Source organism: Phoenix dactylifera, chromosome 3, assembly GCF_051530095.1.
Source record: "Phoenix dactylifera cultivar Ajwa chromosome 3, Ajwa_hap1_PhDact_Kaust_v1.1, whole genome shotgun sequence".
NCBI classification, from domain to species: domain Eukaryota; kingdom Viridiplantae; phylum Streptophyta; class Magnoliopsida; order Arecales; family Arecaceae; genus Phoenix; species Phoenix dactylifera.
Genome location: NC_143192.1, coordinates 50,664,872 through 50,687,953, shown reverse-complemented (window position 1 = coordinate 50,687,953; position 23,082 = coordinate 50,664,872). Strand labels below are relative to the sequence as shown.

General features: G+C 37.9%; 1 protein-coding gene across 3 annotated transcripts; it reads right to left on the bottom strand.

Annotated features, from left to right (window-relative positions):
• Positions 1-7,007: 7,007 nt before the first annotated feature.
• LOC103714598 (putative transcription factor KAN2) lies at positions 7,008-11,929 on the bottom strand. 3 transcript variants are annotated; one of them, XM_039118623.3, is made up of 6 exons: positions 11,001-11,929; positions 10,763-10,839; positions 9,724-9,769; positions 9,474-9,585; positions 7,870-7,936; positions 7,008-7,546 (listed from the first exon to the last, which is right to left on the bottom strand). In XM_039118623.3, exons 1-6 carry the CDS (start codon positions 11,587-11,589, stop codon positions 7,436-7,438), a joined length of 1,002 nt encoding a protein of 333 aa, XP_038974551.2. In that variant the 5' UTR covers positions 11,590-11,929; the 3' UTR covers positions 7,008-7,435. The 3 variants fall into 3 exon arrangements, with proteins under 3 accessions (XP_038974551.2, XP_038974544.2, XP_038974546.2); XM_039118616.3 differs by having other exon boundaries at positions 9,474-9,603; positions 11,001-11,922; XM_039118618.3 differs by having other exon boundaries at positions 7,870-7,933; positions 9,474-9,603; positions 11,001-11,922.
• Positions 11,930-23,082: the final 11,153 nt, after the last annotated feature.

Here is a 23,082-nt window from a genome sequence, read left to right as displayed (position 1 = left end):
TAGCGCTAATGTGATAATGTGCCGGCACCGTCTCCTTGCTCGATGACCATTGAGTCAAGGAAACATCGGCCTTGGTCATTTTACGAGATAATAAAAAGACATGTCTTGAAATTGAGACCAGCAATAGCATAAACATTTAAAATGTCAATGTATGAGAACTATCAAATGAAACAATCATTTACAATTTCGGCCAATTCTTATAATCATGCAAGAAGTCTGTCCCTTGCTAGTGTAACTTTGAAAAGAACATTAGATGATATATCATGCAGGTTGTGGATGCAGCATAACAGCACAAAATAGTTGAAGGTGGAGTGGACTTTTGAATGATTTGGGCTGGGCAAGGGTTTGGTGGTATATATAATTTAGCATGTAACTCAAGTTAAGTAAATGCATCTTGTTGAATAAAAAAATGACTGGCTTTAAGTTTATTTCCTTCATCATGAAGACTCATCCAAGCATACACTTGGGGAGTTAGTTGAAGACATATGCATCTCAGCTTAATTATATCTCCACAAGCTAATCCCTCAAGCTAATGAGGTGAAAGGGGTGTGAAGAGGAATGCGAGGACGGTGTGAAAATTCAGCAGGTTTATTGTTGCTTCTAAATATTCTAAATTTCTAAGCACGGTGGGCAGATTGACAAATATTTCTTTCATTTTTGAAGCTAAACCATTTATGTTGGTGCATAAAGTTTGATCGAGGCTATGTCTCTCTAGGGATTAAGTTTTATCGTCTTGTAGGCTCTATAACTGGGTCATTGTTTTACCATCTGAAGCAGTCTTCAATCTTTGTTTTTTCTTAAAAAAAAGCAGTAAAATTTAGTTATATATCATTTGCACATGAGAAATATCTCTTTCATGTTTGAAGCCAGACCAATTATGCTGCTGTATAAAGTTCAATAGAGGTTATGTCCTTCCAGGGAGTAAGTTTTATTGACTTGTAGACTCTATAATTGGGTCCTTGTTTTATCATCCCAAGCAATATTCATTTTTTTTTTAAGTAGTATTGTTTGTCTACATATTATTTGCACACTTGGGCTTCTATTAATAAACTGGTAATGGTCAATCAATGCCCCCATCCTTATTGAAGTTGTTTGTACAAGCAAACACATTAACCACAACCCAAAGCCTAAAGCAGCATTAACATCCATAACCCAAAGCATTATATACTTCTAGATGAAAAGGTGACTATTAATTGGAAATACCATCAAGGTTGATGTTATCCTCGTGAATTGGAAATACAACATAATAGATAACTCAAGTTTCCTAGTTCGCAATATCAATTAGCTTTAAACAATCTTAATAAATATATTAAGTAATTTTGTTTTCCTTTTCCTTCTCCCTCTCTCTGTATCGCCGAGAAAACGCACGAAGAGACCATTCCATACCACCTTTATAACGGATCGCGATATTATCCCCCCAGTGGATATCTTATCCCGGGTTACCACCGGGAAGGAAAACCCCAGAGTGGTCACGTCACCATCCGATCCGCATGTGAACTATCCGTAGAGTTCCCATTCTCCCATGAAACAAGATGGTAAAAATAACTCTTTATTTAATCAATCCAAATAAATAAATAAATAAATAAATAAGAAAATAAATGAAATGGGACAGGTCCTTGAATACCGGGCGGACAAAGGACGACTGGCTCGGTCGGGTCGCCATCAGAGGATGCGAAGCCCGAGCTGCCCGGGTTGCCCGGGGATGGGATAGGACGGACCCTTCCCGCTGCCCGCGGGCACCTCCCAATCATAAAGCAATGGAGTGCGAAATCATTTATTTTTTCTTTATTTTTCCTTCCTCGGCTTTCGGGATTTTTTTTTCCTCGGGCGAATGAGGCCTGCCAGGGTTGACCGGGCACTCCGATCCCTTCCTCTCTTTCTAGGGCAGGTAGGAAGGGACGTCACGTGGTGGTGACACGTCGAAGAGTGGCAGGGAATGGACGGCTGGTGATTCCCGGGGCGGTGTTCCTTTTTTTGTGGCGATGGCGGAGGGGAGGAGCAGGATATTACCGTTTGGGCTCCCGCGTGATTCTCGCATAATTGGACTTGGGAGGGACGAGCATAGAAGCCACTTTTGGAATGTAGAGGAATCGATGTGTTTGGGAAACAGGAAACAGTGGAAAGCGCAAGGGAAACCACCTTCTATTTAGGGATAAATTTGCTCACCACATGCATAAACAACATGCTAACATTATATTTGAGAAAGACTCTTCGACAGTTGTTAGTTGATTATCTCATTTACAATTTTTATAGGTTAATTCTTATCCTTTGATACAGGATTATTGGATAACTCTGCTAACATATAAAGCAACACACATTTATAGAGAAGCTAATAATACTGCAAACTACGTGACAATGTTATGTGGTTAATTACACTGAAATTATACTGGGGACTGGTGTGGTGGATATTTCTTTTAAATTTTTTGATATTTATTTTCTGCTTGCACAAAACGGAAATAGTAAAAATTAATTTATTAAAAAAAAAAAGCTACACCGTCATGAGATATATATATGTTGATCTTTAGTTTAGACCGTCACTTGTCGCACCATCGAACATTAACATGTGACTTAAGATGTGTTGGGTAGGGATGCATATTGAATATCTTGAGGAAAATTTTATATTGTTCGAGCCAGGCAATTAGGCTAGCTCTTTTTTTGAAATTTCTGAAATCTATTAGGTCATATTTGACCAATGCAATCCTTATTAACTAGTCGTATAAGTTGCTAGTGAAATTACTATTCTCAGTGGCAAGTGGAACCTACCTAAAATCATCATATTTTTTTTGTTGAGCATGGAAGCTTTAGTGATCTCTCATAGCATGTAGATGGCAAACTTTGCTTTTTACTGCAATGTATAAACAACGCATGTTGGTTGAAATATTTCTCTCTTGTCTTATCTATCATCACAACCTGTCTCCATAAATGCATTGACTTTTGTACCACAAGTTGCCAAGGACAAGAAATAACCCACATGACTTTTAAAGCCATATAATTTTTGAAGTTTTTAATGCATTCCGCGGTGTATCCAACCTACCCTAGATGGAAAATTTGTTCACCATAGTTTAGTGATCAAGGATTTGGTTGAGTCATGCCAATCAGTGACTTTTTACAATGCACTTTTTCAATGCAACTGATATTATTTGTGATACTTGAGTTCACTACATAAACTTGTATTTTGGCCATTTTTTGGGGAGTCAAACATTTCCACTGAGTCAAAATATTGAATGAACTTCTTTTATTGCATTTTGGGAAGCAAAAAAGGGAGTGCATCTGATGGAGGATTCATCTTTTGTTTTTAAAGTTTTCCTTGCCATCACCACTTGAAGACGCCATCCGATTCAGTGTTGACCGCATGGGCATTGGTTGACTCTCGTTCTCTCTCTCTCTCTCTCTCTCTCTCTCTCTCTCTCTCTCTTCGTTGTTTGGACTTGGGAGAGATTTGGTGAAAACAAGGGTGGAAAGAGACGTCACCTCACGCGGGTCCGAACCATACCGCGGAGACAGCGGGCCTTTTGACAAGATCTGACGTCGCTCGACAAGACATGGGCTGTCAGCACCCAACCGACGGGTCCAACGCGGCTCGTTCCCCGCATTCCGAACACCAGCCAGGGAATGGGTGATGGTGTCATTATGCACAAATAATTTGAGATGCAGAGAAAAAAAACAATTAATGCCGATGGATTTCCGAATCCGGCCGAGGTAAGTTTGGAGGGACAAAAGATAGATCGAACATGTCCGTTTAGCTGCCGGTGTACCCAACCAAAAAAAAAAAAAAAAATCTGTTTTATCTGAATTGAAGCTGAAGAATTTTTTTAAAAAAAACTATTTTTTTTTTTTTGAGGAAAGGTGAGACTGGGCTACCCAGTTTATTAAATATATCGTAGAAGTATGTACATAAGAGTCACAGTAGACAGGGATGGAATGTACAATGCAAATCCGGGAGAAAAATAAGTAACAGTCAGTGAGAAAAAGTAGATAAAACAGTTAGCAATATAATGAGGAAAAAATAGCATCCAGCTGGCTGGTCTTTGATTCAATTTAGCTTCCTATCAAAATGATTTCTTTAGTTAATTGTGAGGCTCTGCCAAAAGTAAAAACAAAAACTATAATATGACATACATACTGCTATATATAACTACATAGGTAACAATACATAGAGTGATACAAATATTTGAGATTGTATAATGATCTAACGAATTACTAATTTTAAAAATAAAAAATAGAAATGATTAAATTAAAAGAAATTGATTTAATTAACTAAATTGGATAATCATGGGATCTATCAAATTACATCAGTCAAGATAATTAATAAGAGCTCATATTCTGTGCATGTAATGTTAGGACTTTTTTTTTTTTTAATTTGGGAGGTGGGGGGAGGGAGGAGGTGGGGTAGGATAATGTTGGTGCTTGTTTGCTGCTAAGACCAATCCATGAAAACCACGCCCACTATGGCGCTTTACCTAAAAGGACCAGGACCTAATAAATTAGGCCTTGTCATGCCATGACTGGTATCAGGTACCAATTTTGTGATATTTTTCTGAAGAAAATAGTATCCTGAATGTGTTTATCTTGCAAAGTGGGCTATAGCACAGTGACATGCAGCATCCTTCTCTCATTGAAGGATGTTTCAGGATCAGAACCTTAAGAGTTGTTTCACAAGTTTTTCACTCAGTTGATCCTAATTCTGTAGGAAAAGAACACATCTTTAATTCTATTGAAAAAATAATTCTACAGGGAAAAGTTAAGATAAAGCGAAGGGTATAACAAGGTATTTGTGTAATAATGTCACATCTCTCAATCAAAATGTATAGGATTGGGACTATGAGTACCACACCAGTTGTTCTTTTTTTTTGCTCAAAGATGCAATTTGTCATACTTGTATAGCACATCAAATCATCCAAACAGCCTCTTAGTCATTGAAGAAAACAAGTATATAGGTGACTCAATCTGGAAGGAATTAGCACATATCTCTGACATTAATGAACTAAACTCAGCCATGAACATGTACTACAATATTGACATTTTATTAGTTATGGGGTGAGCTTGGTTTCCATTAGACCCCACCATCTTATCTTCTTCCGGGTAAAAAGAGAAAAGAAAAAGAAAATGGAGATGCATTCGCTTGCATATATGAATGCCATGCATGCTATGATTGGTCAAGATCGACTTCCACTGATGGTTTACTGCACCTTGGCATCTATAAGTTTTGTTCATAAAGTTTTATGTAATACATCATTAGAAACGTTGTCCTTAATTTGCGTCCATATATATATATATATATATGCCTTGAAGACGACACCTCGTTTCTGGCTACAGTACCCTGTTTCCAGTCCTTATGAAGCGTTTACAGGCTATGGCATTCTGATGTAGTGCTGCCCTTGATTCCTAACCCCACGTCTCACATCCTCGGCCAGCTGCATTTCTTTCAAAGATGTGGACATCTCTTTGGAACATACCTTTTCTAAAGCCTGGCTAACCATCCAGCACCTTTATCAAACAGGAGTCTTCTGTCATTCCATATGGACATAAAAAATGTAGTTCTTCTCCCACCGGGCGTTCCATCTTTCCCTTCCAACCCTATAACACTAGCAACAACCAACATCAACTGAACCAACCATGGTTCCACCTATTTCGAACCATACTGATGAGCCATCGGTATGGTTTTGGCTCTAAAAACGGGATGTGTTCCTGGAGCCAAAGAAGAAGAAGGAAAGAGAGAGCGAGCGGGGGAGGAAAGGAAAGGTAGAGGGAGAACGATGGAGAAAAAGAGAAAGAGAGCAGGGGAGGGAGGAAGAGATGCCGGCGGAAGGCCAGCGGAGGTCGTGAGGGAGCCGGTGCCAGGAAGAAGGCACACTTAAGCGGCCGACCCCTGTTTTGTTTGAAATAGGGGTCGGCCACTTAAAAAATTTGCCGATTCATAAGTGAAGTCAGCAATCGATTGCCGACTTTACTTACTTTCTTAGTGTCGCCCCCTTTGCGGCCTCCGCCGGGCTTCGCTAAGCTCCGTTGGCCCTCCGCTGGTATCCCTTCCTCCCTTTTCCGCTCTCTTTTTCTTTTTCTCTTTCGTTCTCCCTCTTCTCCGTCTGTTCCGCTGTGTCAGTACGGGCCTGGTGCAGCATGATGCGGACCTATACTGAGCCGTCCCACCGGAGAACCAGTATAAGGTCCGGTACTAATTCTTCAGACCTTGACAACAATAAAGGTGTCAATTTTTGAAGCTAAAGATGAGTTCAGCTGCAATCCTCTTGACCATATTAACATAAAACACATCCTAAGTCCTGAGCCAACACCTTTCGAGGTCATTTGAGAACTAGTATAGATGAAAGTCAGATAGAAGCCCGGATCGAGGAAGGGATCAAATATAGGACTCTTCTTTTCACACAAGAGACTTACCAATTTAACCACTTGGCACCCTATCATTAAAGATCATATCACTTGATAAAGGAGAAACTCTTTTTTTTTAAAAAAAATGGAAAAATAAAAAAGAAAGTCATATATATATCAACATGGTCAGGTAGATGTGGATGATGCTTTTCTTTGTGCATTCGTTTTTATATTGATCCTTCCAGAACATGCAGGTCAACTTTCTGAATGCTTGATTCCTAGGAGCAACATCAGCCATCAAGACCATCACTGTTTTCATAAATTCTTTTCAAAAGCAAGATATTCTATATCTGAATTGATTTGCGGCCAACTTTATAACATTCCTTTTCCCAGTTATTTCTTTTAAAAATCCAAACTTTTGTCATTGTCAACTTCTCCATATCCTTTCTTACAATTTCCATTCATGTATCTTAGGCCATCCAATTGTCTTAAGGCATTACCTAGAGAAGTTAATAACACACGTGTGCAGGGGGGCACACACATGCACGTGTTTGTGCATGCACACACATGCAAATATCAGCTCAGCAAAGAGGAAACTTATTCCTCATACCAAGCTCTACAAACACTGTATTTCTCAATTAATTAAGATCTGAGTGAATTCAGGATTGGATAATCTATAGGAATTGCCTTCGAGTTTGATTGCATGACATTATATATAATATTCTAGTGATCAATGTCATAGTCCCTTCCTTTTCTTTTCTCTCTTTGTTGGAAAACTACAAAGCGAAGCACGTGCCCATGCAGGAGAATGAAAAAGCCCCATACCTTCAGTGCTTTATGCCTTTGTGATAGTAAAAGGAGACCCTCTCTTCTCACTCTTTACATCTCGAAGCAATAAACACATCCCATATTTACGTAGAACATAGCCTTTGAGATCTCTCAGCTTTCATATATGCTTTTTTACTCTCATTGTCTCCTTTTTCTTCTGCTTTCTGCCTCAATGGTCTCCTTGTCTTTCTCTCTTTTTCTTTTTCTTGATTCTCTTGTGGGCACCCGATCATTTGATCTCCTCCTAGTTGATCATATGATGTGAGGATGAGAGCTCAAAGAGTCAATGCGGCCTCCCCAAGGTGAACTCGAGATTGGGCTTCTTTGTGCTCATCTCCGAGACGCACGATGAGTTCAAATCCGATATCATCTCGAAGCTTTTGGATTGCATGTCCTGCACCACAAAAAGTGCTTCCATGTCAATCTTTTGATCTGACTATTGGGGTAGCTACAACGCTGACGATACGATCAAAAGCAAATTATTCCTTCCTTTTCTTTTTAACGCAGGATCGAGCATAAAATAGCTATTCTCAGGGGGAGTGATCACTATCAAAAAGCAACTGTATGTGGGTGTCAAAGATCTCATATAAGTTTCTTAGCTTTAGTTGATAAAAGATGGTGTAATTATGTTGTCTGAAGAACGCATAACATTGTTTATGTCATGGTGGTTACAGAGATAACAGTCTATAATCATGAGTGATGGGTTGAAATGAGTACCTCGAAAGAGTTAATGCTCCCAGTGGTGGAATCCTTTGGCTTGCCATGAAACCAGCTGCCCTCCCTGCTGCAGGAACCATCATGGAGGGAATATTTTTTCCATCAGTGGAAATCCATGCAAGAAAAGAGTATACTGGGAAAAAGAAAGCCATCTTTCACTATTAGCTTGTCATGAATTGCTAGCTTTATCAACAGTACCCATTGAATTAAAGTCGAATTCCCATGTGATTGCCCATTGCCCTGAAGAGAAACAGCAGGGAAGTTTCAAAAGGCTTAGCTTTTGCACCAAGGCTTCAACCTCATGGGGGGTCCCCCTTCTGCTAGCCTTTGGTACCCGCAAAATCCCAAAGTGAAAGCTGTACCTTTTGACGTAGATTTTTCAAGTGGGTCTGTTTCTTGAAGTGGGAGATATAGATTGGCTCCCCTGGTCTTTCTTAAACTACTTGTGGAGATCATTGCACCATATCTTGGTGGTTCGACGATGACCTCATGCCGGACAAATGGAACAAAGCCATAATCTCTGGTGCTTTTTGTGACCTCTTGGATGGATATTGGTATTATAGAAAGAAAGGGAATGAAGGGAGGGACTTTTATCTGCCTAAAGTAGATTGGGCTATGGATCTAGCTAGGCTTCTGTAGTTGATATTCCTGGAACCACATTTTTAATTCTGTCATTGCTAGGGCAATACCCTTTACCATGCAGTAAATTGCTCAATTCTCAATTAACTGAGTCTAATTTTTCATGATGTCAATGGCAAGGGCTTAGACTTTATTCTTACATTGGAGAAAAATGAAACCCGGGGAAGAAGAAAAACAAATACAATAAGAAGGTATTTTTATGTGTCATTCTCAATTTTACCGATAAATAGATCGAGTAGAAAAAAATCTACAGCAGAAAACTCGTGAGGACGGAAGCAAGCTCGAACAGTATGTCCATGTTTCACTTCGTAAAGGAAGAAATATAAACAGAACAAGATTGCATACAAGAAGAATCAAAAATGGAGAAAGGTTCTAGTTCTTTTACGCATAGCAAATCCTTTTTCATAATATTTTAAATCTCAGGCCCACCTGAAGGCTCAGACATTGAACCTACTTAAAAATTTATCCTTCTTTCAATGGGAAATAAATGGGAGCATGTGCACTAGAAACACTAGTTGAGTAGCTACAATAGCAATCAAGAATTGGGTCTTCCATCGCAAGAAACAAGAATCAAGAATTAGATTAAAATTTTTTATTTCTCATTTCATGTCAGGAAACTAGCAGTAGTCTAACTTAAAAAGCTATTGAATCACCAGTTGAGTTCTTCTTTTTTTTTGAGAAGGATATTTTATCTCTTTTTGACCATTGAGTAACCAAAAGAAGTAACTAGTTTCTCACAATGTCCATGAGATATAAATTACTTCTTCTTATCAGTTATTTGTTATCAACCAACTAAGAAGTCTTTTGGGATAATGGAATAGGTCTATTACTCACCCCCCCTCTCTCCAAAAAAAAAAAAAAAATCTCTTCTTATACAATGAAGAAATCTTTGGGAACAGGTAATCTTCATTAAAAATAACTGGATAGGAAAAAAAAAAATAAAGCAAGAAACAGTAAGTTATCACCTCGAAGTATTGTTCCAAAGGCCAGAACAGGTGCTATGACTACCACCCGACCTGACATGCTGAACTGAGGCTTCTGATCCACGGATATTGAGCAAGTTGTCATCAGAAATTTCTATAGGTTCAGTTTGGTCTGGGATAAGCAATCATTGCTATTATAAAAATTAGAATCCTGGAAAGCTCTCCCTCCAGCAATAAAAACAAAATGATAGACAAATGATAAAAACAATTGGAAGAAACAAATCAGCATTACCAGAAGAAGTGGCTGGTCTATCAGTAGTCTTCACAGTCCGATACATCTGCAACCATACATATAAATGTACCATGAATCACTAAATAAAACAATTACATGGAAGATTGCTGAAGTTGTCCAATATATGCGTATTCTTGTTCTATAATGCATATCATTTTAGTATGGATGAAATATAGGATGCTTATGAATAAATTACCCACTCATCGTAGTTTTTGAATTAAGATATAAAGTAAAATATTTATTTCTCTGCAAAATTTCCCATTTATTCATGCATTTCTACATTCTTCTTTGTTTTTTGAAGGGTAATGGAGGAAGCAAATTGCTTCCCCCAATTGCATTAGAAGTATAAATATTACATAGTTTCAGAAGAACAGATATCGACTGTGCATTTCTACATTCATTATTGTAATATCAGCCACCATATGCAACCCTAAGAAGAGAAAATTATGGAGAAATGATGGTACATTGTACTTCATATTTTTTTTTCTTTAGAATTGAATCTCCCTACATTGATTTTCTCAGTATTTTGCTTTTCTCCCATGCTTTTAGTGGCATGCTTTCTGCAGCTCAAGCAAAAGCTGCTAGAAACTTGCAGAACTTACAAATATCCACACAGAGAGAGAGAGAGAGAGAGAGAGAGCCTAGCCAATAGGAGAGGAGGCTTTTTGATACTGCAAGCTAGGAGTGAAGATGATAGGAAAAGAGAGCAAGAAAATTTTGAGTTGAAATGATTTTTTCTCTAAAAATTTTGAAGATCCATCTTCCTCCCTCAAGTATAATATCTAAAATTTATCTTGGATCATTCTTTAAAAAAAAAAAAAAACCCATCATGAATCAATATATGATGTTCCCTTGCTTGAATATATGATTATGAGCTCAAGCTTCCCAAGTGAAGAAAAAAAGCACAAGTGTTAAAGAAACAAGAGTCGACCAAACGATGGAGGAGAAAGAAGAGAGGAGAGAACAGCTAAAAATTTTCTGCAACCTCAATACTGAAAACCCAACTGAGAGTACTCGAGACCCAGAGAGAATTCCTCACCTGTAAATGGGACTTCACATGAGCTAAAGTGAGATCTTTGACATCCATGAGCTCAAGAACAGACTTTGGCGTGGCCCCTAAGATCCAGAGAGCGCAACAAATAACCAGAAACCAAGATCAGATCAATTCACACAAAGTGAATTATGCCCTCATATAAAACTGATGATTCAAAAAGAAAAAAGAAGAAGAAAACGAAGACAGAAAAATTAAAAAAAAAAGGCACCAAGGCGATTCATACTTTCATGCCCTCCCAACAACTCAACTGCATGGACGAAGCGCGCATGGAGGTTGGTCGTCCACCGCATCCTCGGCGCTCTCATGCCTCGCTTTGCAGGGAACCGCGGCAAAAGCCGCGGCGACCTCGGCATGCCTTGCGCCGTGTAGTGGATCGAAGAAGCAGTGGAAGATGAGCCACATAAATGCTGGTGGTGCTGCTGGTTGTGGAGGAAAGAAAAGGAAGGAGGGTTGTAGTACACCGGAATTCCTCTTATAGGTCTCATACCACCAAGATCTTGGCGATACCCGTCATGTAGGAATTTTTGGTGGTGATGCAGATGGAAATATTGGTACTGGTGAGGAAGGTGGCTGGTGTTGTTGGTGCTGGAGACGACACTTGGGTTTGCCAAGGAGAGGTCAAAGCCACCGGTGTCGGCCTTCTGCGTCGAAGGGGAGGTGCTGCTCTTGATGCTGCTGCTAGCGGAGTCCATGGCTCTCCTCCAAAACCCAAAATCCCGGCCCTCATCACTTCTGCTCCAGCTTGATGCCGGCTTGCTGTCTGGGGGACTAATTTGCAGAGATAAGTCAGGTTGCGCCGGGAAAAGCTCCATTTCTTCACCCTTCTCTTCCTCCTCCTGCCTCCTCCTCCTTATTCAAGCAATAGTACTGCTCCTGCTCCTCCTCCTCCTCCTCCTCCTACTCATACTGGCCTCCCATGATGTGAGAAATGAGCATAGTTGTGTACATGGGTGGAGTGGAATAGGAGTTGTGTGAAAGGTGAGAGAAGGATGGAGTGGTAAAAAGAGCGTACAGTGTGTAGTGAAAGTTGCGGTGGGTTCTTGCCTGTTTCTAGTGGTTGGGTGGGGAGGGAGGATGTGTAAGAGGATGACACTTGGGTGGCTTGGCTTAGAGAGAGAATAAACTGAATGAGGCTTCGATTCCCTTGCACTCCTTTCGCATTTTTTTTTATTCTTACTGGGAAAGGGAATTTAATTTTAGTGAGTCCTTAAACTTGTGGACAAGTCTCTCCGGCCATTAAGGTTTACCTCCAGCTTTTCATTCAATTTCAACCTGTGCTGCTGGTCTTACATTTGTCTACTTATTATACTTTTATTTCCCCACAACCCCCGTACGTGTCCCTTCTAACTTCTGTAGCCTAGGTTCCACTCCATAGCCTTCTCTTTTTCTCTCTCTGGCTTTTATTCTTCTTCACCATTTACTGTCCCAATCGATGGAATGGAAAGTTGGAAGCCCTCGCTTTTTCAACTCCACACACACATTTATTTGCTTGTAACGTCCTGTCTATGTGCCGATATGGAGATATTCATCTCATACGAACTTTGAGCTTCTCACCTTCGTATCATCTCGTGTGAAATTGCCCTTACAGGTGGTTGCCCAGTTTTAGTTTTCTGAAAATCACCTTATAGTTTATATGACTAGCTTCAAACCTTTTGTTTGATGCTCCAGTTTTGAAGATTAACTTGGTCGCTGTCCTTTTTCATGTGTAGTGGAAAAATTACAATTCTATTTCCTAATTTTTTTCTATTGGAAGAAGAGAAATTATAATTAATATGGAAAAAAATTATTTTACTGAACTTTAAGCATGCAAATCATTTGTTTGATAATATAAAGTTTGAAGTATATCTGTCGTAGCAGCGGTGGCGCTTGCCTTGAATAAAATTGGTATGATATGCTTTACAAGGAAATTATACATAGCTTGGTATCAAGCCCATGGGCATTATTTCATCAATTATAATTGCATTCTTCCAATAAATCTCTATATGAAATATATACATTTCTTTCATCATAACAGAAACTAAAGGCTCTTTGCTTTTTTGGAGAAAAAGGAAAGGAGACTAGCTTAATGTATAGCGGCAAAAATGTTAAAAGATTCTACAACATCGATACAACTTGTTCTAAAAATTAATAATCTTTAAGTTTCTTATAATAACACAGATAGAATTCAATATATACAATTCTAGATCTTCGCCTCTTCTACTCAAAATGTATTAGCTTTTAAAGCTTCTAGGTTGGAAACACTTCTTAAAGTAGCCTCCTGTTTAATATTTATCTGAAGAAAGATTTATTCAATATACCACATCATTAAATGAAAAATTAATAATCTAATTACATATTAATCTTATTGCATAAAGCCTTGGATTAGCCAGCAATTGGCCGGCATGCCTCAAGAGAGAATATTTATTAATATCCTCCCACTAAAATATTAACATTCTATATTTATTTACTAGATATATTTGTCCCTATTTTTTTGGCTTACTGTAAAAGCTTTTTGTCCCACATTCTTCCATTTCTTCGTACTATACTTCGTTTCACAATATTTTTTTTGTCTTTTACTGAATCTATATTCTGACTTATAAAAGGTACCTACCACTTTTATTGATATTTATGACTATATTTTTTGAACAATAGTATGTTTTCACTAGTAAATCTATATGAAGAATATAAAATAATTCTTCCTAAATCTTTCTACATTCCCAGCTAGTATATTTCCTCTCTTATTAGAAAAACTAGTGCCTGTATTAGCAAATTCATATTAAATATCTACGAAAGAGATCATCCCAAAGTACTTCTTCATGTATGTAGGCGCATGCACAAATAAAAGCTATAATTTTATTTCTTTTTTCTCTACCTATTAAATAAAAGCTATGTATTAGATAATAATGATGTAAATCTTTGTTTTCTAATTTATGGATTTCATTTTGTTTCATTATCTTTATATTTTATTCGTGAAGCTTCAATATAGTATTTACATGCTTTATACTTTTCTATGCTTCAATACAGTATTTCATTTTTCTCCGATGGTTGTGCTTTATACTTTTGTATGCTCCCATCAATATGATACTTCAATCCAATGGTATTTTTTCAATAGACATTTTGAAATTTTTAAAAAGCTTCAAGAGTTTCAGATTTGTACTGCAAAAAATGCATCCAACTCATGCTGCTGTAATCATCAGTAAATAACAAAAAATACCATCTCCTACCAAAGGACTCAGTCCTCATAGGCCCACACAAATCAGCATTTATTGATTCAAGTGGAGCAACCCTCCATGACTTCATGACAGGAAATAGCTTTCTACATTGCTTCCTATACATGCAACCTTCACATGCATCATCTAGAGAATCAATCTCGGACAGTACAACAACCATGCATACCTTTTAGATTCAACAATATCAGGTCATTGATATTTAAATGTCCATAGCATAAATGCCACAACCTCTTCCATTATATGCACCTCTACCATGTCCTCTTCCTGCTGATCATGTGAAACTAGCTAGTATTTCTTAGAGGATGTGCTTCACCTTGACCTGAAATGTCTTTTCTTCGACATCTACAACTTTCATTAGACCTAGCTTTATGAGCTTGCAGAAAACCCATTAGTTCATCAAACAAAAAGGCAGACAAATCTTTAGACTCCTCAATTGCGACGGCTACATGATCTAATTTTGGAGTTGAACTCCTCAAAACCTTCTCAACTACAGTTTGATCAAAATATGACTTCATCTGACTGACAATAGTAGTAAGTCTAGATAAAAACACTTGAATTGATTCATTTCTTTTTCATGAGTGATATTTCAAACTCTCGACAAAGGGATCGAAGTTTCATAGTAATTACTTTCAACAAGCCATGGAACTCCCTTTGCAATATTATCCAAGCTTCCTTCGAGGTAATTGCTGCTACAATTTTTGAGAAAACTGTCTCATGGACAGCTTGCTGAATGAAGAACATTGCCTGCGCGTTGTTCTTTCTGTTCTCTCTTAATCTTCCCTTGTCATCTGGATTTGCATATCCATTCTCAACCAAATCTCGTAGGTCTTAAGACATGACTAAAACTTTCATTTTAATGCTCCAAAATTCATAGCATTCACCTTCGAAGATGGGACTCAAAGGTTTAGAAATACTCATTGAACTTGGCAGCCATGATGTCTGTCTCACAAACTTTTAAACAAAGACTGGGGGGTGTAGAATAATACTATGAAAAGAGAGGAGCTAAGCTTTTAAACAAAGACTGGGGGGTGTAGAATAAACTTTGAAACTTGGCAGCCATGGGATTCAACCACCTGCACTCCTTCACCTAGGCGTAACCCAAACGCAGCTCTGATGCCAAAGGTTTGTTGGGAAAAGGTACCATCTATGAAAAGAGAGGAGCTAAGCTCTGTCTCTACAGTGAGAACAGAGCGGAAACAGCACAAACTAGACAAGTAATGGAGGGAAGTTTTGGTGGAAAAACCTTGATGCCTTGATGATCTTATTCATTGACCGAATGTCCCTGTAAGTAGGCTAACAACTATACGAATGTTCGTTTAGTAGAATCCTTCAATTTCTCCCCTAAATACAAGAAAAATGGGACATTAACAGGACACAAAGGCAAAAATGGGAAATATATGAAAACTAACATAACACATAAGCAAAGAAACATCTGACTTAGTTGAGCTAAGAACATAGACGAAGTCTGCCTTTTGAATCACATTTCAACATGCACATGTAGGTACATATATAGATATCTCAGGCCTTAATTTGATTCAACTGCAGTTTATAATTCTATGCTACCAAATTTATATGCTAGAAAAGTTTACCAGGTCTTATATGTAATTCATGTCTTTGCATGGCTTATACTTGGATGCTGGAGGTTATTAAGGAACATGAAAAAACTACGTTCTTCCTAGTTGAAAATTTGGATATCTTTTTTTTCCCCTAAACTACTCTTAAGCCGTCAAAATTTATGAATAAAGTTTTTTTCTTTATTAAAGGTATAATAAATATTTCACACAACTTTTTCAAGAAAGCAGATGCTTAGGCACTCGGCCAAACATAAGCCCAATTTTTTATGGTCAATCAAACATGCCAAAATTATTTTTCGATGCATCATATTTCAAGAAATCATATTCTCAGAAAAAATAAATATTTCATTGAAAAAAAACTCTTCCAGCGAACCAAACGAGTCCATAATATTTTTTTTATGAAGAAGAATAATCACTGTTATAACTTAGTGTTTATATTATTGCGATCATTCTCTAAATAATTCTTCTTTTTCTACTTCTTCTACTAATACAAATAGTGTAGGTCCTGGATCTTAAGATCATATGGTGGACCAATGTGTCTGGTCCCAACCCCACCAAGAACCTTCCTGCTTTATCCAATGGAATCAATGCATGGCAGCCTATCGGTTTCACCTATAATACATGTATCTTTTGGGATACGCAAGCAATTATATGGCATGAATATTCGACAGGTAATGCATTGCTATCAGCCATATATGCGGATATGATGCCTGAAAATTTTGTAAGAAGTTACAATCTGGACCTCCGATGTATCAAAATTTGAAGATGGCCTGACCAGATTCATGGCACAGATTACAAGAACAGTGTATGTCGGCAAGTTTTCCGTACATCAACTATGAGATTACGTGGTTGGCGGTCCACATCATATGGTACATGGCTTGCTTCTACGCAATTTAATTCCCTCTTTCTTCGGTGAGGCATAATGAGATTGGTGCAACATTCAATTCCATCAATCCAGTACATTTGTCCATTGATTCTCCTGGTATCGATGTGGCAATTGCATTTCTAAGTCCGTAGGTTAAAACAGTATCCTACACTTGCATTGTTTAACCCTGACGCAAGGTAGCATGAGATGCTTTATTTAAACAAGTTTAATATTTTGCTTTGGTTCTTGTACTCTTCGTTATCCTAAGGAATCAGATTTGGCTTTGTTCAATTCTCTCTCTCTCTCTCTCTTTTAGTGGTATATCAGCTGTTCACATTAATCTCGTATAGGCACTGCCATCTAAGTCAATGGCTCTCTTTTATATATATATATATATATATATATATATATATATATATATATATATGTATGTATGTATGTATATGTATATAAAGAAGAGAATTGAACGTTTTTGGTTATTCTGGTGTTCTCCTTTTATTTCCCTGCCTTGCTAAGCAAAAAGCAAAAAAAAAAAGAGTTTATTCCATGGATATCCTTCTAAATATCAGATTTTACATGAATATCCTTTCAAAATTGATATTTGCATATATACCCTCGTAAAACTCTGTTATTGTACAAATGCCCGTAATATAAGGGTTGTTCTAATGGTGTTAAAAAAATTCATATTTATATTAATTAAAAATAAAATAAAATTTTAAAATTACCATATTGTCCATGTCTTCTTTTTCTGCTATCGGGATTTGCATGTCTAATCATTAAGGGTATTTTAGTCATTTTAATTTGAAATCGTTAATTTTTTAACGTCGTTAAATAGTATGGGTACATATGCAAAAACAAAAATAAAAAAGAATAGAATAGCAAAACAAGTATTTACGAGGGTATACATGCAAATATTAATTTTGAAAGGGTATTCATGCAAAATTCAATATTTAGGAAGGTATTTATGCAAAAAAAACTCAGAAAAAAAAAAACTCCAAAGCAAATTTGAGCTCGCATATCCAATTTCAGAGTCATGTCACTAGAGAGATCTATGGGCTATTTCTCCTGTTTTCTTTCACTTGGATTAAGTTTCCCAACATCACATGCATGGATTCAGGGTCACCAACAGTGGCATACCAATAGATACAAGAGAGTGCTATGCTCATAGAGAAGAGACCACGTAGCCTTAAATGCTTCTTGGTGGGGTACTTTGGATTTAGTGCAACTTTCGATCATGTGTTTAACCTACACGGGCCTTCATATAACCAGCAGTCAAAAATTGCCACTAGCTAAAAAGGTTAAAAAAACCCACCCACCGTTCTCCAAGACCTGAAACCTTTTGCTCTATTCTCACTTCTATAAGACCTACATCTGAAACCATAGCTCTATTCTCGCTTTGCAAGGACCCTTTCTAATGCCCTCAACCTACACACATATCTAGGGCATTTACATATCTTATAGTACATGGAGGAAATTTTCCTCCAAACCCCAAGGGTTCCATCGATGATGAGTCCATGACATTAGAATGGGGATCCCCATGGAGAAAAGACAATAGATGTTAAAGTGATGTCTCGGAGAGAAATCCTCCTACTCCCTCACGAGCTTAATGACATGACATTAGAGTCTTGCACTTTGTGCGTGTCTTTGTGCTTCATGCCATCAATGGGACCTTATTATGGGAGATCCATCAACGTCAACCTCCTCATAAGGTGGTGAGAATTGGAGCCCTGGATGATGCCGAGTCCAGGATATCCAGGTAGGGAAAGAAAGTATATGGCCAGAAATTCTACGCCCATTTAGAGTTTGTTCAGATGATTGGACTTAAATCTTATAAAATTCGTCTATTGGGCCATTACAAACAGCAAAAACATAGAATTACAAGCTGGGCTAGACTTATATTTATAAATATCTAGAAGTAGCTTCGGAGTAGATAAGTTCGAAACCTATAGTGAGAAAAAATTATTTTCTTCTAATTTTGAGTATTTATAAATATAGGCCTAGCCTATTCTTTAATCCTATATTCTCGCTGGTTGCACTAGTTCGACCAACGAGTTTTATAGGACTTTGAACCCAATCATCCAAATAGGCTCTTGATATAATTTGTTTCTAGAGACACTGTCCTAAGTGAAATCCGAGAAGAATCTTTCACCGAGGCTTTGTCAAGTTAAGCTAAAATATTTAGAGCTAGCCTCCATTCTTTAGGAAAGGCCAGACCATGTGAAATGTGATAAATTGTTCATGAGAATCATGAAAACAAATGCTTTAACATAAATTTTTATCTAATATTTCTTCAACATCATTCATTCTTTTTAATCTCGTCACCTTCCCCAACTAGAATCCAGCTCAACATGATCACGCAAATTTTCCCCTTGTTAAGAGTTCGGTGCGGTCTTTTAAAAAGAGGTCCTCCCACTCTCATACGCAAACCGTCTTCTACGAGATTGGCAACCTATCCACTACTTATGACTTGAAATTCTAAATTATAAAATTGAATTTAAGTGATGCAGTAGCTCCAACCGCAATTTGATCATTTCATGGAGCGTTCTGACTAACTAATTATCATTAGATCTTGAATCCGATGAGGGGAAGGGTCTGAAAAGAAAGTTTTACTTAATCTTCTTTAAATAAAAAAAAAAGAGGTGTAAGATAGATCTTTGGATACCTTGGACTTTGTAGATACAAATGCTTTATCTCCTTTGTAATTAGCACAGTCGCATCTACAAGATGATTTCTAAATAACCTTTTATGTTACGACAGAACAAGGTGTTGGTACCTTGTAATATTAAAATCAAAGATAATTTTTTAATAAATTTTGAGATAGCAGGAGGAATGTGGATGGATAGGAGTTCCTTATTTTGACACCATTACTCATGAAGTTTCCTATTGTTTTTGCAATGAAATATTTATTTCACATTCTCCCACTACTCTCTACTCATGTGTTAAAGGCCTAATTATTCTTTTTTTATATAACATAAAAATTTATCACCCTCTCACTCCACTCGCCTATTACTTTGGCTAATAATGGGCTAATAATGGACCATATTAACTCGGGAAAGCTCCATGAACCTATAAAAAGATCTCTTAAAATTAGCCTCTAACATATATAACTTATAAACAAATTTGAAAGTTCTCTAGCCAAGAAAAGATGTTCTTCTTGGTGAAGCTTTGGGCTCAACTTTCACCTTTTGAGCCATACGCCAGCTTGGAGGGGACAAGCCCAAAAGGTCTGCTGCAGTAGTTTGTGGGCTGCAACTGCAAAGAGCTTGAATCTCCTTAAAAAGGTGGTGAGCTTTCCACACCGCAGCCTAAAGTATTGTCACCTAGAAGAGAATTCTTATTTTTCTATTGTATTTTTGCTCCAATTATTGTAATTTGCACCTATCCAAGGTAGCAGATGCCACACAGCAATACTGGATGAAAGAAAATTATAGTTTGTATGATATAATTTGGGGTAGCTTTTGTTCCTTTGGGTGTAAAATATTGGAACGTAATCATGTGGAGACAAACTGCAACCATGGCAAGGAAGGGGAAGCAAGCAAGCAATCCATCGTGGAGGACAATTTATATTTTGCTATAGTGACAGACATTTAGAATTGTAAGCAGTGATAAGTACCCCATCTCCTTTAATTTTTTTCAGACCAGGGAATAACCTCACCCACTATCCTGTACCCACTCCAAAACATGGATCAAACCCCAATCTCTGGCTTTGAGGGAAAGAAGCTACTAAGGTTTTGTGGTGTACCTCATCTCCTTTGAAATGGTGAATCCTTCATGGTTCTATGGACACATCAACTAGATTCCATGCGCAGGATGGTTTTGATGGGACAAACTCTTTTTTTTTCCATGAATTTATTCCACTAATACTGAACTGCCACATAAGAAATGGTGCAGGGATCGGTGGCGATACTCCATAACAAATTTCTGGAATTCCAAACGAAGCTTGCTATTTAACCTATCTAGAGAGGCACTTGGGCACAGTGAAATTAGACTGGACAGAGCCCTACCTATTTGACTAGGTTTAGCATCTGATGCATAACAGATTCCTCCGATCTTCTTTCTTTCTTCTTTCCTCTCTTTCTTTTGTTTATTTTTCTTGGTTGTTCTCTCGTGTGTGGGGGGTGGAAAAGCCGGTGCAGCTTTGCCTTCCATAAAACTTTTCATATGTATGCCATCAATAAATCGTACATGACATGCCTCAAACTTGTGACCACCTCCAAGGACGAACCAAGGCACCAATCACGGGGAAAAGCCGTTGTTCTCTTTTGTTACCATATTACCGTTACAGTGTATTTCAGCCTACCGCTTCACTTGAATGAACCTTATTTATCCTTATTTATTTTATTTTTTTTTGGTACACCAGCGCCTCACTATACTCGGATGGCAGTACACCATGACCGATCAGAATACAAAACATGGGGTAGACCCTGCGGAATGAAGCCAGTGTCATCAATGAATGAGCATTTCAGAGGCTTTTGATAGACATATAACATGTAAGTAATTGTGAACCATGCCCAAGCCGATTTGAGCATTGGAAAAGGGCAGTTTGGTATACGGACCTTCTTTTGAAAGCTTTCTTTATGCTGCATCAGGAAAGCTTATTGGCTTGACACTTATCCTAGTGGGTTAGACTTGATTGCTTCTTGGAGTATCCTATTCTGCTTATAGTTTGCAGCATAGGACCCTCGTTCTTGATACATCTCTTGATCTCCTACAGTAGTTCCATCAAATATACGCTGAAAGAAAGTTCATGCGTGTTCGATTACCCAACTTATTACTTATATAATCTTGGAGACAGCTTCTCCCAAATTTGTTATGCAGGCGAGGCATAGCGTTTTAACATTTGAGCACCTAAATCTTAGAAGCTTTTTCGGATTGGACCTACCAAAGCATTAGATTCTAGGATTGACCCATCAATCTAATAGGGATTCAAATTATGAGCCTTTGTACTTAGGGATTCAAATCTGCAACAAGCTCTATCTATCCCGCTTGAAATACACAAGGCATTTTTATAAAAAAAAGAAGGGAAAGAAAAGAAAATATTTAAAGGTTGTGTCTTACTTCAAAGACCCAGTAACTGGCACATTTTCGGGAATTTGACCAGCCTATTAGTACAATGGGTACAAGAGAACGAGAAAAAGCAAGGCAGGTGCAATGTGGTTTCTATCGGCTTACTCCTCTTTGATGACTTTATGCACAACAAAAGGCTTAAAACATATCTAATCTCCTTTATCTGTCTTAGAAGATATGACTGCTTCCGCAGGTGGGCTAGCCGGTTTGCTGCTTTCTTTGCACTGTTACTGCTCACCTGCGTGTCTCTTGATGCTTGTTTAGGACCGTAGCAAGCAGCAAAAGTTATACCTTTTTTGAACCAGGCATGGTGTTATTTACGATCCAGAGAGCCAGCTATCTTTGGCCAGTATTCTCTAAATCTACTAAACAACAAAAGGAATACAAGCATGTAGAAAGATTGTAGAAATCAAACATAGGAGCTCCCTTTATTAAGTGGGCTTGTGGGAGGGCATAAGCACTTTGGTATCATCCTCTAATGCCCCTTGGTTTAAATAAAATATATATTAAAAACCAATATAGGATAAGAATGACTGGCTATCATTAATTGAACTATCTAAAATTATTAAATTAGACGGAATTCCTCAACAGTCTATTAGAATTCAGTTAAAATTAGTATGGCCATTGTTGAATGTGAATTGAAGGCATATTCAGCCCACACAAAGAAAGTTGAGAGTGACCTGGCTTCCATCTCTCGCACTCCATGGTAGCATTTGCATTGCAGGAGTAAAGAGGTTTGTCTATTTAAGCATATTAACGTTGCAGGAAGGCCCTCAAACCTGACATAGCATAAAATTAAACCTAGACAGATGCAAAGACTTCTGTTTAGGAGAAAGGTTCAGTCCCTCCGTAGCAAACACTAGGCAAGATACATCTTACCCTAATCCTTGCTGAACTTCTGAAGAAACATACCTGACCAGCTTAGTCGCCGTAATGCAATACCCATGACCTTTGGACTTGTCAAACTCCAGCAGTGAGACACACCCAGTTCACTGAGATCATGCGAGTGCAAACATCTTAGGATGCGAACGTGCGAGAAAAAGCTTTGATGGCTGCGATCACCCACTTGAGCATGAGCTGAATTAATAATTTGCCTTCATTGAAAACAGGTATACATCTACTAAAGAGGAAAAGCTGGATATGTATATACATGGTTGTGCATGTATAAGAAAAAGATGTATGGACAGCTAATATAAACACTGGACTACCATACTTGTTGATGTTGAGCAAATCAGATGATGGATATCGTTGTTTTGTATAAAAGCACCTCCTAGACATACAAATGGCAGGACACAAATGAAAGATCCAGTGGTCTCCATTACAACAGTCAAGGTGAATGTGAGCAGCGCACCCATGCTGTTCCTTCATCATCCCTGAAAACTTTAAAGAAAAGTACTCATTTCACTTTAAAAGCAATCTCACCAGGCTTCTTACTTTTGCGAGGCTCCAGTGCCGGCCATTGTGATTGATCCCTGCCACAAAATGACGTTTCATGGACCATTAGTGACCAGTTTGTCATTTACACGTACAAACCGGAGGGCTTTCAAGTTTCAGCCCTGTAATTTATGACAAATAATGAACAATAAGATG

Bases quoted from the DNA above. Each gene is read 5' to 3' on its own strand.
- LOC103714598 (XM_039118616.3), bottom strand. From the start codon at position 11,589: ATGGAGCTTTTCCCGGCGCAACCTGACTTATCTCTGCAAATTAGTCCC. The intron at 9,770-10,762 runs GTGAGGAATTCT...GTATGGTTGCAG, and splicing joins ATGTGAAGTCCCATTTACAG to ATGTATCGGACTGTGAAGAC. The intron at 7,937-9,473 runs GTGATAACTTAC...TGGTTCCTGCAG, and splicing joins CTTTGGAACAATACTTCGAG to CAGGGAGGGCAGCTGGTTTC.